Raw genomic sequence first — 15,906 nt, forward strand, 5'->3', positions numbered from 1 at the left:
TATGTATAGGCTACAATTTAAACTATTTATGCCCCTTAATATATAGGCCTACAGAATGTAGCTATTCCACGTATCAAATCATGACAAAAACATATAGGTTACTTTGTTTATACACATTGCTATATTTTGAGATATTGTATTTAATATACATCAATCAATCAACCAATCAATTAATCAATCAATGTATCTAATTGATTAGATAATTCATTAATAATTTAATTTATTTAATTTATTTATACATTGAGATATTCAAGAAGCCCCATAACAGCATGGAATAGGCATCACCTACAGCAGTGACATTGCTTATGTAGTTTATTTAGCAGACTCAGGAGACTCCCAGTGGTTTCATTCACTGTATTACCAGGCATAGGTTGATTAAAGTCATCTGCCAAGACAATTAACATTAATAATAATAATAATAAAACTTTATTTGTATAGCACCTTTCATGACATCAAATGCAGCTCAAAGTGCTTTACAGAACAATGGAGAATAAAAGAAAAGCAAGGCAACGACATTAAAAAACAAGCAGTAATGCAATACAGTGAGGACATGAATAACAAAAAATATAAGATCACTTAAAAGCAATGTTGTAGAAGTGGGTCTTGAGCTGAGCTTTAAAAATGTCTACAGAGGCTGCCTGACGAAGGTACAGAGGGAGCTTGTTCCATGCCGATGGCCCGTAGAAGCAAAAAGCTGCTTCCCCGTATTTTTTAGTTGCCATTTTTTTAGGCAAAGCGAGCAGGCCAGCAGTGGAAGACCTTAGCGGGCGGTTTGGGACATATTTAGGCAGGCAGTCATGTAGGTATAGACCGATTCCGTACCGGTTTCATGGTCGCAGCCTACGTATTTCCTGTAGGCGGACTCGACGTAGCTGCGGGGGTAAAACCCTCACCAGACGCACATCTTCCACTACAGTGAACGGCAGAGTGACTGATGTTAGTTTGCCTCAAACTTTACTCCTTTACCTGCTTTTTTACTAACACTAACATTACAAAGATGCCCAGAACATCGAGATGAACCTGTGTAGTTTATGGCTGCTCCAACAGTAGTGGCAACATAACAAATAAAATAAAACGGAATGTCTATATCCACCGCGATGGCTGAGACCAGAGCCATTGAGCAATGGTTGAGACAAAGCAGTGAAAGATACATAACGCCAGTCTTACCCAATACCAAATATTTCTGTTTTATTAACACAAGGCTGCTGTACTTTATACCTCATACTTTAAATGCTTAGTATGAGGTATAAAATACAGCAGCCTTGTGTTCATAAAACAGAAAGATTGGGTATTGGGTAAGACTGAAATTATGTATCTTGCAGGATTCTTCACTGCTTTGTCTCAACCATTACTCAATGGCTCTGGTCTCAGCCATCGCGGTGGATATTAGACATTCCGTTTTATTTTATTTGTTATGTTGCCACTACTGTTGGAGCAGCCATAAACTACACAGGTTCATCTCGATGTTCTGGGCATCTTTGTAATGTTAGTGTTAGTAAAAAAGCAGGTAAAGGAGTAAAGTTTGAGGCAAACTAACATCAGTCACTCTGCCGTTCACTGTAGTGGAAGATGTGCGCCTGGTGAGGGTTTTACCCCCGCAGCTACGTCGAGTCCGCCTACAGGAAATACGTAGGCTGCGACCATGAAACCGGTACGGAATCGGTCTATAGGAAGGTGCGAGACCATTGAGAGCTTTATAGACAAGTAAAATAATTTAAAAATCAATCCTAACATTGGTCTATCTCTTGACACTGGTGTTGCTAGAGGCCATGTGGGCCATCCCGGCCATGTCTAGGTGAAAAAGGTCAAAAAGTGTCAGTATTTGTCCATTTCCATTTAAACAATGAAAACATGTTGTGGTGTGAACTTGAACCCCAGTATCCCTATTCTGGGGGGAAACATTTGCAGGGCCGGATCTACCATATGGGCACTTTGGGCACGTGCCCAGGGGCCCATGGGCACCAGGAAAACAAAAACATTTTTTTTTTTTTTTAATTATTTTAGTTCCACAGATAATTTCCCTGCTAATCCGAATTAAATAAATGGTGTCTAAAAAGATTAGTGTTTTATTGTTGGTGAGAAGGGCAGCTGAAAAGTGCAATTGTGTCTAAAGCAGCAACAATGCGCTAGATTGGCTGCCAATATAACGGCATAAAACTGCCCCAAAACGGCTACAAAACAGCAAAAATGTTGCGTGCGCGTGAAGGGGAGCCCTTCTAGCTTCAGTGCCCGCAGGGGCCCTCAGAGGTGTTAATCCGGCCCTGAACATTTGCCAAAAATGTGACAACTAGTTCACATCGTGTACCAATTGTGATCTTCTTCTAGGTCTGCTATTTTCACTATAAGATATATATATACATATTTGTTGTGCATGCATTGATATAAAAGAAATCTCTGCTGCCTGGGAAAATATATTTGTGGCCTACAATATGCGGTGTGATAGGAAAGATAAAGCCAATACAACATTTTGGTATAATACCCTATAGACTACATTACCCATGAGTCACCGGCGCCGCCTTCGTCTCACGAATCACTACGCTCTTTCGTTGGGATACGCCCCCCCCATGGGATACGCGGAGACTGGAGCCAGTGGAGCGGGAGTTGTAGGTTTCAAGGCAGCAACTCTCCTGTGACTGTCAAAGCTTTGGTTTATTTGGGTATCAAGATTGAAAACCGCCATGGCAATCACCCGAAATACAATGTTTACGGTTTGAAACTACTGAGACAACGCTTATTTTGCCATGGTCAACACTGAACAGCGTCTTAGAGGCATCAAAGAAAAAATAAGTCCCGCTAACGTTATCAACAAGTGGATTATCTGAGACATTGTCCTGCGACTGGCACGCGCAATGGCTTCGAGAGGTAACGCAACGTTAAACAAGTAGCACAAATTTAAACACAGCTTCTGTAGTATTTTATTGCTAGGCTAGTAGTGTTGTTAGTAGCTCCGTTTGTCTACGCTGCTGCGAAACGGAGCTATGTTGTTCAGTGTTAACTGATCTCATACAGTCCACAGTCCACACAGTGACAACACTCATCTCGGCAGTATTGTAATTTGTAGCGCTCTTTACTCGCCGATTTAACTTGCCTTAAACTCTTGTATATCCGTTTGAAAGTTGTGGTAGCATTTAAAAAAAATGTTAATACCCTCTTTTAATTGTTCGTTTTGTTTGTTCAGTAACTAGGGCCCGGGGTCTTCTTCTCCACCGCCTCCACCCCTCTTGCCTAGCCCCTCTTGGCACCCCCCGTAAAGTTGTAAACATCCAAATAACTTTACGGGGGGTGCCGAGAGGGGCTACCCTCTTGCCATGAGTTCTTTAGTTTAGTATACAGAAAATACATTTTCAGGTGGGTTGCCAATTTCAGCCAATCAGAGAGTATAGTACCCATTTATCAGTTTCACATGTTACAGTGTTCCAGATTCAAAATGGCATGTTCATTTATTTGTGTCTCTTGATTATTTATTTTACCTGAAAATGCATTGTCTGTTTACTAAAAGGGCTGGAGAAATGGGGAGACCCCTGGCTGTTACTAAACAAACACTAACTCTAATAATTCTTACTATCAGAATGTTGGGCTAATTAACACTTATTTTAACAAAACAAAACATTTTTTACTATATTGATGATGAATAACCATAAAAAGACTGCAAACCCTTGTTGCTGGTGGTCCTGGGGAGCTGGAAAGAGGGGAGTTCCACTTTTTGTGTTGCTAACACACCCTACCTTTAGTAAAAATAAATGTCTCCACTTTTAAATCATGCATTGATTATGGAATAGTCTTATCAGCCATTCTGCGCCATCTACAAGCTCACAATGTATCGCTGTAGATCGTCTATTTTCACTGTTTTAAAATGTTTTTCAAAATTATTTAAAAAAAACCTGTTGAGATTAGTCGTAAGCATAACCAAAATGTGGATGTCTCTAATGAAAATGTAAGGTTTACTGATATTTAAAGGCCCACAATGGAAATAAGCTCTCTGACTTGTATATGGTATTATTTTGTCAATAAAAGCATCAATCAATCAATCCTTTATCTTTTTTCAGTATGGCAACATCCATATGTCAATATCTTCAAACACATGAGAGTTGAAGAATGGAAGAAGTCGAAAAAAGAAGGGAGTGTGACAATATACATGGTACATACATTACATAATATCACTTCATTGTAAGAACAACATACATGATATCCAACATTATTTCATTGTAACTGTGTGTCAGACATTAAATTGGAACATTTACTTTACTATAGTGTCTTAACTTTTATGTATGTCCCACCAGGACAAGACGTTGAAGTGTTCCGTGTTCCATATCAGGGGATCTGTTCCAGCCAACAATTACATCCTTGTACCAAAGAACAGCACTCAAACTCTGGGACTCACAGGGCACTATTTCTACCTCCTGTTTAAACCCACTCCTGCCAAATACTTTATGGTGCACCTGGATGTTGCTGCAGAGGTAGTGACTGATCCGGTTTGAATTCATAACCCTGACGGCTGACACACAAATATATATACTGTAGTGTTGGGGCTTTTCTGCCTTTATTCGGATAATGCAGTTTTAGAATGACAGGAAACGGGGGCAGAGGGACAGGGAGTGACATGTAGCAAAGGTTGTCGGACTCGGGAATCGAATCTGCGACTCACTGTCTGGGCTGCATTAGAGCCTATACCAATATTTGGTATGCACCTTAACCACTGGCCACATCAGTGCCCCAGCATTTTATTTTAGTTAGTTGGGTCTGCTTACCTACTTGGAGCAGCAGTGGCTCAGCAGGTAGAGTGGGAATTGGAAGGGTTGTCCCGGCTCCTGGCATTGCGTTGAAGTGTCCTTGAGCAAGACATTGTTCCCAGAGTGCTGCTTATTAATTGCCCTGTGCACCTAATACTTGGTTAAAACGGTTATGTGCAAATATGCCCTGCCAATTAATTTATGCTGCTGCCTCAGTCATTCAGCCAGTCTCTGATAAACTGAGGTGCTTCTTTGAATATATTTCAGCCATGAATGTCCTTATTAAGGTTGCCCGTGACATTTTCTGACTTTTCTGGTTGCATTCATTTTGTATACATTTTACACAATTGTTAACATTAACCAAATGTTAACTTTTCTCTCAATGCTGTATTGTATTTATTGTAGGAGGGCCTAGCGGTTCGCATCTCCTTTTCTAACATGTTTAAGGAGTTTAAGTCCACTGCTACCTCGCTGCATTTTCCTTTCTTGTGTGGAGCTGCAAAGGACTCTGTCTATGAAAGCACGGCCAAATCAGCCAGACGTGGTAATATATTAAATATTTCAACATTATTTCATTTTGACATCTTCTGTACATTAAAAAAAAAATCAGCACAGCATTGTAGCAGCAACAGTAACTCAATACAAAAATGAAATGAATGAAAGAAACTTGAGACTTACAGATTACAGACTATGGGAGCAGAATTAATAATGTAATTTGATGTCAAGAACTGTGATGAAACAAAAGCTCTCTCTGTGCTCACCGAAACATCACATGGAAACGAGAGGTGTCCAAAAATGCGGTGGCAGTGTTGTGGCTGAGCAAAATCTGTGGGGAAAATAGCGCTGCGTTGTGATAACGCCTAATTGTAAGACCACCACCTAAATAATGTGGTATTTAGACAAATGTAACCATTGCATCAGCAGGGGACGATACAGAATGCGTCTTTTGCTTTGTGTAGCCTTGCGCTGGGCGAAAGATAGGACCCTATAGTCTCTGAATACACAACACAGACACAATACACTACTGGGTAACAAAATGTGTATGTGATGTAGATATACATTTAGATGTTATAGACGGATATAAATGCAGTATATTCCAGTTCGGCTGCAGTTACTGTTTGTTTCTTTCAGATCTGGTTGGTCCAGCCCCCTCCATGGTGCGGTGGACCTGTCTCATGTTGGACCTGCAGTACATCCTGTCTGTCTATCTCAACCGTCACCACAGTCATCTCAAGTGTGTCAAGCTTTGCGCCAACATGGTAGTGAAAAACATGTTCACCAGTGACCTGTTGCTGGACCCAGGTGAGACTTGCTCTGATAAAGATTGAGATTCACACAAATGAAAATGTTTGACTAAAACAGAATATGATGTCAGAGAAATGGTTGTTGCGCATCACTTTTTTGTACTGAAGACAAGACACAGTTACAGCAACACAATTCCTAGTACGATACACTGTGTAATTTCGCATCTGTCCAATATTGAGTTGACTAGCAGAACTGGTGAGTCACACCATCCTGCATGGTGCTTCCAGTCATAGGTCCTCTCATGGGCCACACTGTGGAGAGTGGAGTTTGAATCCTCCACAGTGCATCTTGGTCTATAGTGCGTCGCAGGGCGCCAGACGAGTATTTCCCATACATTTTTCCCATAGACGTTTCAAAAAGTATTTATTTAAAGACCTGTAAGCCTCAGCCAACAGAGTTGACAAATCATGACAATAAACACATTTTGTTTGGGTCGAACAAATAATTTGAAAGAAGAAAAACTGTACAGTACAGTGTTGTACCCTACCCTTTTTTCTTCTTTCTAATTATTTGTTTGCCCCCAAAAATTGTTAATTGTCATGATTTGTCAGGGATCTCCATATATGGGCAATTGGGCATAAAAGGGACACAGGCTGACTCAGAGCCGAAGAGTTTGATCAATCCTCAAGGGGGCTCCCCCCCCCCCCCCCCGCAGCCCCGCCTCCCCGCACCCAACTACAAAAGAAACCCGATTAGCACTTTTTAACACCTCTTGGACGGCCGGTGTCTCTCAAGACACTGTTGCCTGAGGAACAACAGGGGAGGCGCTGTTTTCCCGAATATTTGACGATGGGATTCTCAGATTGCCGGCGGAGAGGTCCAAAATGTTCGGAATTCCCAGAAAATATGTAATGTAAATGTAAAATGTCCACGAAAATCTTCATGGGGGCCGAAAGGGGCCCTAGGATTCTTCATGGGGGCCATGGCCCCGTGGCCCCCACAGACTCTACGTCGCTGGGCTGACTGGTACAACGGGTCCTCCCACAAAGCCCCGTGTCTACCTACCTATCTCTTTGAGAACACAAAATGCCCTCATCTAAAACAAATAATGAATGATGCTAAGTTGAAGGACTTATTTCAAAGTTTTAGCATTCTTCTTTATTATTTTTTTTTTAACTCTTTATTTTAGGATTTTTTAATATGCAAGACAGACAAATAAGACAAACAAGACATACAATAGGACAGAAACATCAACAGTAAAAAAAAAAAACTGAGTAAAAACAAAAGACAAACTAGAAAAAGTGCCCTTCCGGGCACAGGTCTCCACCAGGTTATCCACAGATCTGTGCAGTTAGAGGTAAAAACACTTTTGGGCCAGTTATAGCGCCACCTTGAGGCTGAGTTGAAATTGTTCATGTGGCATTTCGTCCTCGGCCTAGTGTGAATGTGGGTGCACAATTTCACGGAAATCACGCGATGTGTTCATGATTTGCAGCATTTTGTTTGAAACTGAGCACTCCTGTGAACTTTGGAAGCCAATCTTAACCAATCAGGATGGAGTCTGATAAATCTGAAAGACCCGTTTCGTTGAATGGCTCTAGAGAGACTGTGTACCAATTTGCGTGATGTTTGGACAAAATCTGTAGGTGTACTGTGCAAAAACGTGTTTTGCACAAAGCGGCCTCCTGGTGGCGCTATAACAGGCCGTTCTGGAAAGTTTGGGGCAGAGGTTCATGGTTGGCATCCAGGGAGTGTGTGTGCAAAATATGGCATTGAAAAACTTGTTTTGCACAAAGCGGCCTCCTGGTGGCGCTATAACAGGCCGTTCTGGAAAGTTTGGGGCAGAGGTTCATGGTTGGCATCCAGGGAGTGTGTGTGCAAAATATGGCATCGACCGGGTTAACGGTGGCCGAGATTAGCTGTTCACGGACACACACACACACGGACACACACGCGGACGGACGGAGTGCAAAACATACTCTCCCCACATGCCTTCGGCCTGGTGGAGACAAAAACAAGAGGTCATGGGATGTACAACAGCAGCAATACATATTACAGGTTTTTGGGTTCGTTACATTCAATGACAACCGGAAGGACACCACCCATATTCACATCCACCCCACCCCAAGTACAGCATTCTTCATTATTGATAATACAGTGTAATCAGATAATTACTTTCTGTGTGTACAGAATGCTATTTTCCATTTTCAATTCTCAAAAGCTCTTTTCATCTTTTCTCTTTGTGCGCCATCAGGAGTGTCTTTCAGTGAGGCCAAGCTGATGGGCCTGGCATCGTCTCGGGGGACTGGTCCCATGCCCAGGGACATGTCGTTCCCCGTGCCCAAGGGATGCAGCTGGCACGACCTCTACGACTACATTAGGTGGGCAACCGGAGCTGCAAACAGAATACATATAATATATAAACAGTTAACAGTACCCTGTATACTTTGTTGACCACAGTGTCCTGCAACTTGGTCCCCTCTGCTATTTTTGTTGATTGTTTACCTACTGGTATTTTTGCCAAATATATATATTCTTTTGCGTATTATGAAATGCTCAAATTCAGACTTCATGGACAAAACGAATTATGAGTCAAGGAAGGATGTCTGAAAAGACAAATTTCAGTAGTCCTGTAGTCAGTAGTGTAAATTATCAATACGTATTGATAATCGGCTTCTTCATTCCAACAGATTTCCGTCAGAAGGAGCAAAGCTTCCCTTCGACTCCATTCAGAAAGGCGATCCCTCTAGTAAGCTGCTAACATGTAACTTAAGTATGGTAATACTGTATTATACAGTATATGTAGCCTACTGTACATCTAACTATTATGCTTACAGAGCAACATATTTAGTTCATAATGAATTGCATTTTTATGGCTAAACTTTATGGTTAAATCATAGCTTGGCAGTAACCCACCTTTTATATGGTACTGTAATACTGTACATAATACTTTTGTTTAACAAATGACACTAATATGATTGAACTAAATGATTCTAACGCATAGCCTGTTTCAATCATGCTGACTAGTAAACAATGCCAGTAGTCCCTAATATCGAAAGCACTCCAAAAGTACTACTGTACAATATGGCACTATAAAAACACATACAGTGCAGTACACAATTTATCACAGGAAATAATTTCTATCATGTTTTGTGGCTCATGCATTGTCATGTCGCTATCTTTATTATTACGGTATTGTATTCTGTTGCACATTTAGTGTGAGAAATGTAAATGTGCATACAAATAAATTGTATCATATTCAGCAAATGTAAATTAAATTGTACCATCTGTGAATGTGCATACAAATAAATTGTATTATCTACTCCAGCATCTGATCCAGCCAGAGAGAGTCCAACAAGAGAGTTGTCTCGCAGTGTCGATATCAGCAAACCAGTACAGGACCGTGTGTCCCTCATACAGCAGATAACCACACCTAGACCAGTAAGTCTCAGCAGGTAGATACCGTATAAATTTGAATAGGTACAGTACAGTAGCTACGCACTGTACTCTACAGTTTGTATGTAATTGCCTGTTTGGTTATTGAGTGGTTATAATCTGTATAATGTATATCTCTGCTGTCGGGGGGGGGGAAACCATCTAACTCCAAAATGTTCATTTTTCAGGAAATGGAAATCTTATATTTTGAAAACAAAACAATACTGCCTCATCAAAGTTGGTGTTGTGGTAAATGGTGCATTTATATAGCGCCTTTATCCAAGGTGCTTTACATAGAAGAACACTTCGACACCAACTCTGGGGGAGCCCGGGTTCGCTGGCAACCTTGCGGTTGCCATCCAGCCACTCTACCCCTGAGCCACTGCCGCCTGTGACTTTATATATTGTCAATTACTTGCATGATTGGGGTAGAGGTGGTGGAGTTAGTTGTTTTAGCAGACAGTTTGAGGGTCCAATGGAGTTGAGAGGTTTTGTCCAAAGCGTCTTTTACTACTTTCCATTGGTTCAATATTTTCGAAACGACACACAGATGTAAAGGTTGATCAATAGCATTGATTTATGCAAAAACCTCAAAAATGGAGTTTACAATTTACAATTTAGGCATTTAGCAGACGCTCTTAATCCAGAGCGACTTACATTTAAGCAAGAACAAAAGCATGGGAATACATCACATAAAAGCATTTATCAATATCATGAAACATGCGTAAGCTAAGAAAGTAACAGTGGAATATCTATATAATGAAACTATACATACATTACAATACATTAAGAGGTTTCCTCCCGACAGCAACGATATGATACATATATCATAATTTATACAGATATACAACCACTCAATAACCAAACAGGCAATTCAGATTAAAACATGCTGATAGTATTATGTTATTATCAGGAACAGTTGTGAGAATGAGAAAACTGTACTGTACACAATGGCTACAACTGTATAATAGAAACCTTCGTAAAATGTGAGAATAGAACATGTTCCTGGCTGTTTATTCCACATTCATATTCTCCTCTTCGATTTGCAGCAACCACGGAGTCTAACCCCCCTCGTAACAAATGTACCTGAGCTGGGGGTTGTTTCCACTGCCCTGTGTGCATCAGACTACCAACCCCAGGAGGACCGGTTGTGCCACAGAGATGACACAAGTCCGGAGGAGTCACAAGGCTCTGAGTCCCTAAGGGTGACACCTGGGCCACCTCACAGTGCCGGTGACGGGGGAGTGCATGTGTACGTGCAGGATGAGGATGACCTCAACAATGACAGCGAGGAGGAAGAGGAGGTGGTGACATTTTTACAGACAGCAGTTGCACTTCCTGTAAATAGAGTTTGGACATGAATACATACTTACAGAATAACCGTTCTATTAACCCAATGATTAAGACCTGAGAGGACCCAATTCTACAAATGTCTTCTTAAATCCTAACAGTTTTCTGAAAAGGTGCTCAAACCTTTTCTTGTCATGGACCCCAAATATTATGTGTATTTGGACACCGGTCCCCATCTGAAAAAATGTTGTTCCAGGGACTCCCCAGAAGCAAAGATTTGAGTAAACACGTTAGCTGTGAAAGAATTTGCACACATTTTCATGATTTAAAAGAAATACCAGATCTACAAGCTTGTAGCTTTATGAGCTTGTAGATCTGCTATTTTCCAACCTAAAGTATTTTAAACATTTTAAAGTTTAAAGTAATAGTTCAAGTGGTTAATAGCTAAGGCGGCGGTGGCTCAGGGGTAGAGTGCCTGGATGGTAACCGCAAGGTTGCCAGTTCGAACCCGGGCTCCCCCAGAGTTACTGTCGAAGTGTCCTTGAGCAAGACACTGAACCCCTAATTGCTCCCGATGTGCTAGTTGGTGCCTTGCATGGTTTCCGCTGCCATCGGTGTATGAATGTGTGTGTGAATGGGTGAATGTAATGCACAATCTCTGTAAAGCGCCTTGGATAAAGGCGCTATATAAATGCACCATTTACCATTTACAGTCAGTGTAAAAAGAATACCGTGCACGTCCCACATTTACTGTGCTGTTCGCAGCACACCACGTACAGTGTCATGCATTAGTAATTGTTTTGTTCTCACATGGCGATGCTATTAAATGTATTGTATAATGTATTATCTTCTCAGATTGTATGTACTGCAGTTTCCCGACCTGTCCATTTATCTTCAACCAAGGAAACCAAACGGCAGGTAAGATGAGATGTGTAGTTGAATCAGTGACTATATTATTTGTCTTGGATCTCCAGTCCCAACACAATGTTTCTACATTGACCCCATATCATATAACTTTATGTCATTAGAAGCTGCAGCCAGACCCCATTCTCAGGCTCAACCGAATCATTGGCTTTGGAGGAGCCACCACCAAATGTGTAAGTTTTTGTTTGTGCGAGTTGCGATTAACAAGTTGGCAGGCCGCTACTACTCTATTACTGTATTGTGACCTCAGAATGAACAGTTCAACGCTTAAATTACCAAATAAATAAGCACTTCATGGACAAGAAAATAAAAGTTGAGAACCCCTTCACCCCCCTATTGAAACATGGTCAATGACATTTAATGGGTGCATCTTTGCACTAAATGCAGAAATGTGTTGCATACAATACAAGGAGGCTAAAGGTTATCATTGTCTTCTCTCCAGGTGCTGTGGAGCGCGTCCGGGGATGCAGTGGTGTATCCCTGTCATGCTATCATCGTGTCAATGATGATTTCCTCTGGTCAACAGCGATTCTTTATTGGCCACACTGATAAGGTATTCAAGCGGATACAACTTCGTACAGGTTTTATAGCAATTTGTCGCAATTGTAGAAATATTAGACCTTAATTGTCAATTGTTCAATCATGTTCTACTGCTAATCATGTAGAATACTTTACATGACCTCCAAATATAAAATGTTTATCATTTTGGACGTAATAGCCAATTTTACATTGAGTTGCCCAGACTGCCTCTCTTCCTTAGTGCCCACTGTTCCTGTTACAAGTTTACATTGAGGTGCCCACTCTGTTCCTGTTACCATTCAAGCTATGATGTATGAGGCTATGAGCCAGTATTTCTCTATTCCCCAAGTACCCTGCATTGTTTTCATGCATGATGTGACAAGAGTCATCATGTCACAATGTGCATGGATATAACTTGGGGAATGTATTTTTTTAGCTTGGAAATGCAGAAGGTAATGTGTGTGTGTGTGTGTGTGTGTGTGTGTGTGTGTGTGTGTGTGTGGGGCTACAGGTGTCTTCATTAGCATTCAACGGTAACACCACAGTACTAGCCTCAGCACAGTCTGGCAACCATAGCGTGGTCAGAGTGTGGAACTATCACAAAGGAATGTGCATGGCCATGTTCAGGACACATGCTCATTCATTGTCTTTACTAAGGTGAACAAAATTAAAACATATTTAAATGGTTTATCTGAAGAGCAAAAGTAAAGAGAGGCCATACATGTTGGGATTACAAAGCATTACAATCATTCAATTACTTATTTTCTTTTGTGCATCTCTGCCTCCTAAAGCTTCTCATACAGTGGCGGGTTGCTCTGTGGTGTGGGCAAAGACAAGCACAGCAAAACAGTAAGCCGTTTTCTATAATTACAGTAGCAGTACTTGACATTACGGTGGAGAAAACAACCCAGATAAATTCGATTTGAAAAGCTATGACTAGAATATAAATAAAGAATATAAAAAAAATAGACTACCGTGAAACAAATACTAGGAAGTGACAAAAGATGATTTAGGAAAGAGAACACATTTCCATAAATAAGTAAATAGATGAAAAACAGATATTGGCAGATACTACTGTACACTATAACCTATTTCTGAATTTGTGCGGCACAGTATGTGTTGGATGAGTCACTGAATCTGAGTCCCCTGCCTTAGACAGTATATCTGAATCTGAATATTACTGTGCCTTGCTTGAGGCTTAGAAGAGAGTGTCTCTGAATGTTACTGTGCCTTCAGTCCCTCCTTAGTGAGTAGAGGGTATGTTGCATGCATGTTGCAGGCATGTTGTAGTGCCTTAATCAAGGGGTTCTCAACGTTTTTGGCCGGGGACCCCCGAAATTGCTTTGGCCATGTCTCGCGACGTGAGTTTGATGTGATCCTAATTTCTTAATTGGCATTCAGATTAAAACATTCATGCTCTGCAAAAATGATAATAAATATTCTTTTGGAAATTCTGTTTTAACTGGTTTTATGAGCTGGAAGCCAAAATTGTGTAAAGATAAACAAATACATACTTGAAATCATTTACACAATCTATAATCTATGAAAGTTAAACTTTTTGAATGGAATTATGGAAATAAACCAACTTTTCCATGATATTCTAGTTTTTTTTAAAGGTGCTGTATGCAAAGTCTAAATTTCCATTTTCCAGCCAGTCAGTTGCAAATAATAATAATAATAAAAAAGGGAAAAAATGAAAAGAAATATATATATTAATAATTTGGGAACCCCCCCCCAGAGAGTATCTCTGCATGTTGTAGTGCTTTTAGTCCCTCCTCAGTAGAGTATCTCTCTTTCTTGGTTCGCTGATTCAACCTTATTATACAGATGGTGGTGGTGTGGAACACTCTACATGTCAGTAGAGGGGGAGAGGTGACGGTCCTTGCTAAAGCACACACGGATGTGGACATCCAGACCATGAAGATCACCTCCTTTGACGATACGAGGTAATTGCGCTTATTTTGTAAAGGTAAATTGGTGGATTTGAAATATGATTATTTTCTATATTATATACAACCTTGTATTAATTAATGGAAAGTGTGTGTTTGGTCATTTGTCTGGTGTGTGCATTCAGGATGGTATCGTGCGGACGTGACAATGTGCGTCTCTGGCGCTTGCGGAACAGGGCCTTGCGCTCTTGTCCAGTCAACCTCGGAGAGTACCATTCGCTGGAGTTCACCGATGTGTGCTTTGAGGAGGGACAACCTGCTGACCGCGAACCAGACGATCGAACTCTGTAAGTCAGCAGAACCCTCGCCACAGGCTGCTCAATACTGTTAAAGCAGTGGTTGTCAAAGTGGAATCTGAAAAAAGCCACTGTAATCCTATATACAACAGGTCTGATCTACAAGATCACAACGCGTTGCAATCTAGATCTGCTATTTTCAAAACATCTTGAAAAAATGTCCTAGACATGAAAAAGATGACCTGTTGTCCCTGATCCCCAATGTGGCGCAGCCAGTTGAATCAGACTTACGAATTGTGTTGCATGTGATCCTAACTATCTTTCCTGTGTTTCTTAAGTGTACTCTTGACATGAGAGATCCAAATGTTTCTGATGAAATGCCCCCCCCCCCCCCTCCCCCTCTCCTGTGAGCTCATTCATTACAGCAGAACATTTTATTCCATTTCCCACTGAGCTTGAAAAGATGATGGAAAACATTGCATTCGGCATACTTGGTAGTTGGTTTAGCTCTCACTAAGAGACATTATATAAATAGTCCACACCAGGATAGAACTTGAGGAAACACGGTGCACTGCCAATTTAAAGGTAATCTCTGGTGACAATTAAATAATCCATTTAGGGCTATAATTAACACTTAGACTTTTCACTTTGCAATATCATCATATTCAAGCATATTTACAAAAATATTTCAAACTTTGACAAGAGAACATCTGGCTACAAGAACTAACATGTTCAATTATGCAAGAAGTCTAGCGGCTAGACTCTAGCCTAACCCCAGAGAAGGAAACATAACAATACAATACAATGGAACATTATGACAAATTGTTGTTGTAGTTATATCCTGCAGATAACACTATACTCGGGTAAAGTTGAACGATATAACCGTTGTGATGTCTTTCTTACCTGTCCATTCAAATTGCAGACGGGCCCGCCCCAAAGTTATTAGTGCAGCCACGCACGGCTGAACTACAGTTCTCAACACTCCCGAAGTTTAAGGCAAGGCCCTACCTGGGCCCTCATCAAACCCTGTACACTCAAGACACTGCCACCCTTAGATCTCCATATACTGTATGAAGCTGACCTGTTCTGACATTCCATATTGATCTGACCTCATCAAACCCTGTACACTCAAAACACGCTCCATATATGGCCAGTACATTCATTCCATATGTTGATCTGACCCCCCGTGCCAAAGCACCAGTGCTCACCCAGCAGTCTGCCGGGTGAGCGTGCACGTGACCTGCTGATTAGTATATGGTGATAGTATATTATATAGTGATTCTATTCTTTATTAAATGCCTCCTTATTTTAACTGATCATCTGTTTTTATTGGCAGATTTTCATATCAATAAGAAATTATATTATAGAATGTATGAATTCTAAACGCCAAACATATAGACATTTGAGAGTTGAGACTAACCTGTTAATGCTGCTTGTTCATCCACAGATTTGTCAGCAGTCGGAGTGGCCACATTCTGGAGATTGACTACAGCAGAGTGATTATAAAGAATGTCCGGAGGCTACTGCCAGCACAACAGCGCCACGCACAGCGCAGGGAGAAACAGACCTTCAGCTCAG

At 41.0% G+C, this 15,906-nt stretch overlaps 1 protein-coding gene across 5 annotated transcripts in view; it reads left to right on the forward strand.

The window, feature by feature from the left end:
• The first annotated feature begins 2,432 nt into the window (after window positions 1-2,432).
• Window positions 2,433-15,906, forward strand: part of wdr90 (WD repeat domain 90) — a 31,118-nt gene continuing 17,644 nt past the window's right edge. Inside the window, exons 1-17 of one of the 5 annotated variants that reach the window (XR_014570589.1) lie at window positions 2,433-2,862; window positions 4,047-4,138; window positions 4,281-4,457; window positions 5,136-5,274; window positions 5,862-6,032; window positions 8,230-8,356; window positions 8,666-8,724; window positions 9,304-9,416; window positions 10,460-10,750; window positions 11,556-11,618; window positions 11,729-11,797; window positions 12,067-12,177; window positions 12,655-12,800; window positions 12,935-12,992; window positions 13,971-14,089; window positions 14,218-14,379; window positions 15,776-15,906. Coding sequence is in view for 4 of the 5 variants with exons in the window: in XM_083787773.1 (XP_083643899.1) it covers window positions 2,850-2,862; window positions 4,047-4,138; window positions 4,281-4,457; window positions 5,136-5,274; window positions 5,862-6,032; window positions 8,230-8,356; window positions 8,666-8,724; window positions 9,304-9,416; window positions 10,460-10,750; window positions 11,556-11,618; window positions 11,729-11,797; window positions 12,067-12,177; window positions 12,655-12,800; window positions 12,935-12,992; window positions 13,971-14,089; window positions 14,218-14,379; window positions 15,776-15,906 (2,041 nt within the window). In the remaining variant the exon portion in view is untranslated. Of the gene's footprint in view, window positions 2,863-4,046; window positions 4,139-4,280; window positions 4,458-4,648; window positions 4,776-5,130; window positions 5,275-5,861; window positions 6,033-8,229; window positions 8,357-8,665; window positions 8,725-9,303; window positions 9,417-10,459; window positions 10,751-11,555; window positions 11,619-11,728; window positions 11,798-12,066; window positions 12,178-12,654; window positions 12,801-12,934; window positions 12,993-13,970; window positions 14,090-14,217; window positions 14,380-15,775 lie in introns of those variants that run through there. The other 4 variants (XM_083787773.1, XM_083787774.1, XM_083787775.1 and 1 more) reach the window with 4 other exon arrangements.

Source organism: Protomyctophum parallelum (assembly GCF_964188405.1).
Source record: "Protomyctophum parallelum genome assembly, chromosome: 17".
Taxonomy (NCBI): domain Eukaryota; kingdom Metazoa; phylum Chordata; class Actinopteri; order Myctophiformes; family Myctophidae; genus Protomyctophum; species Protomyctophum parallelum.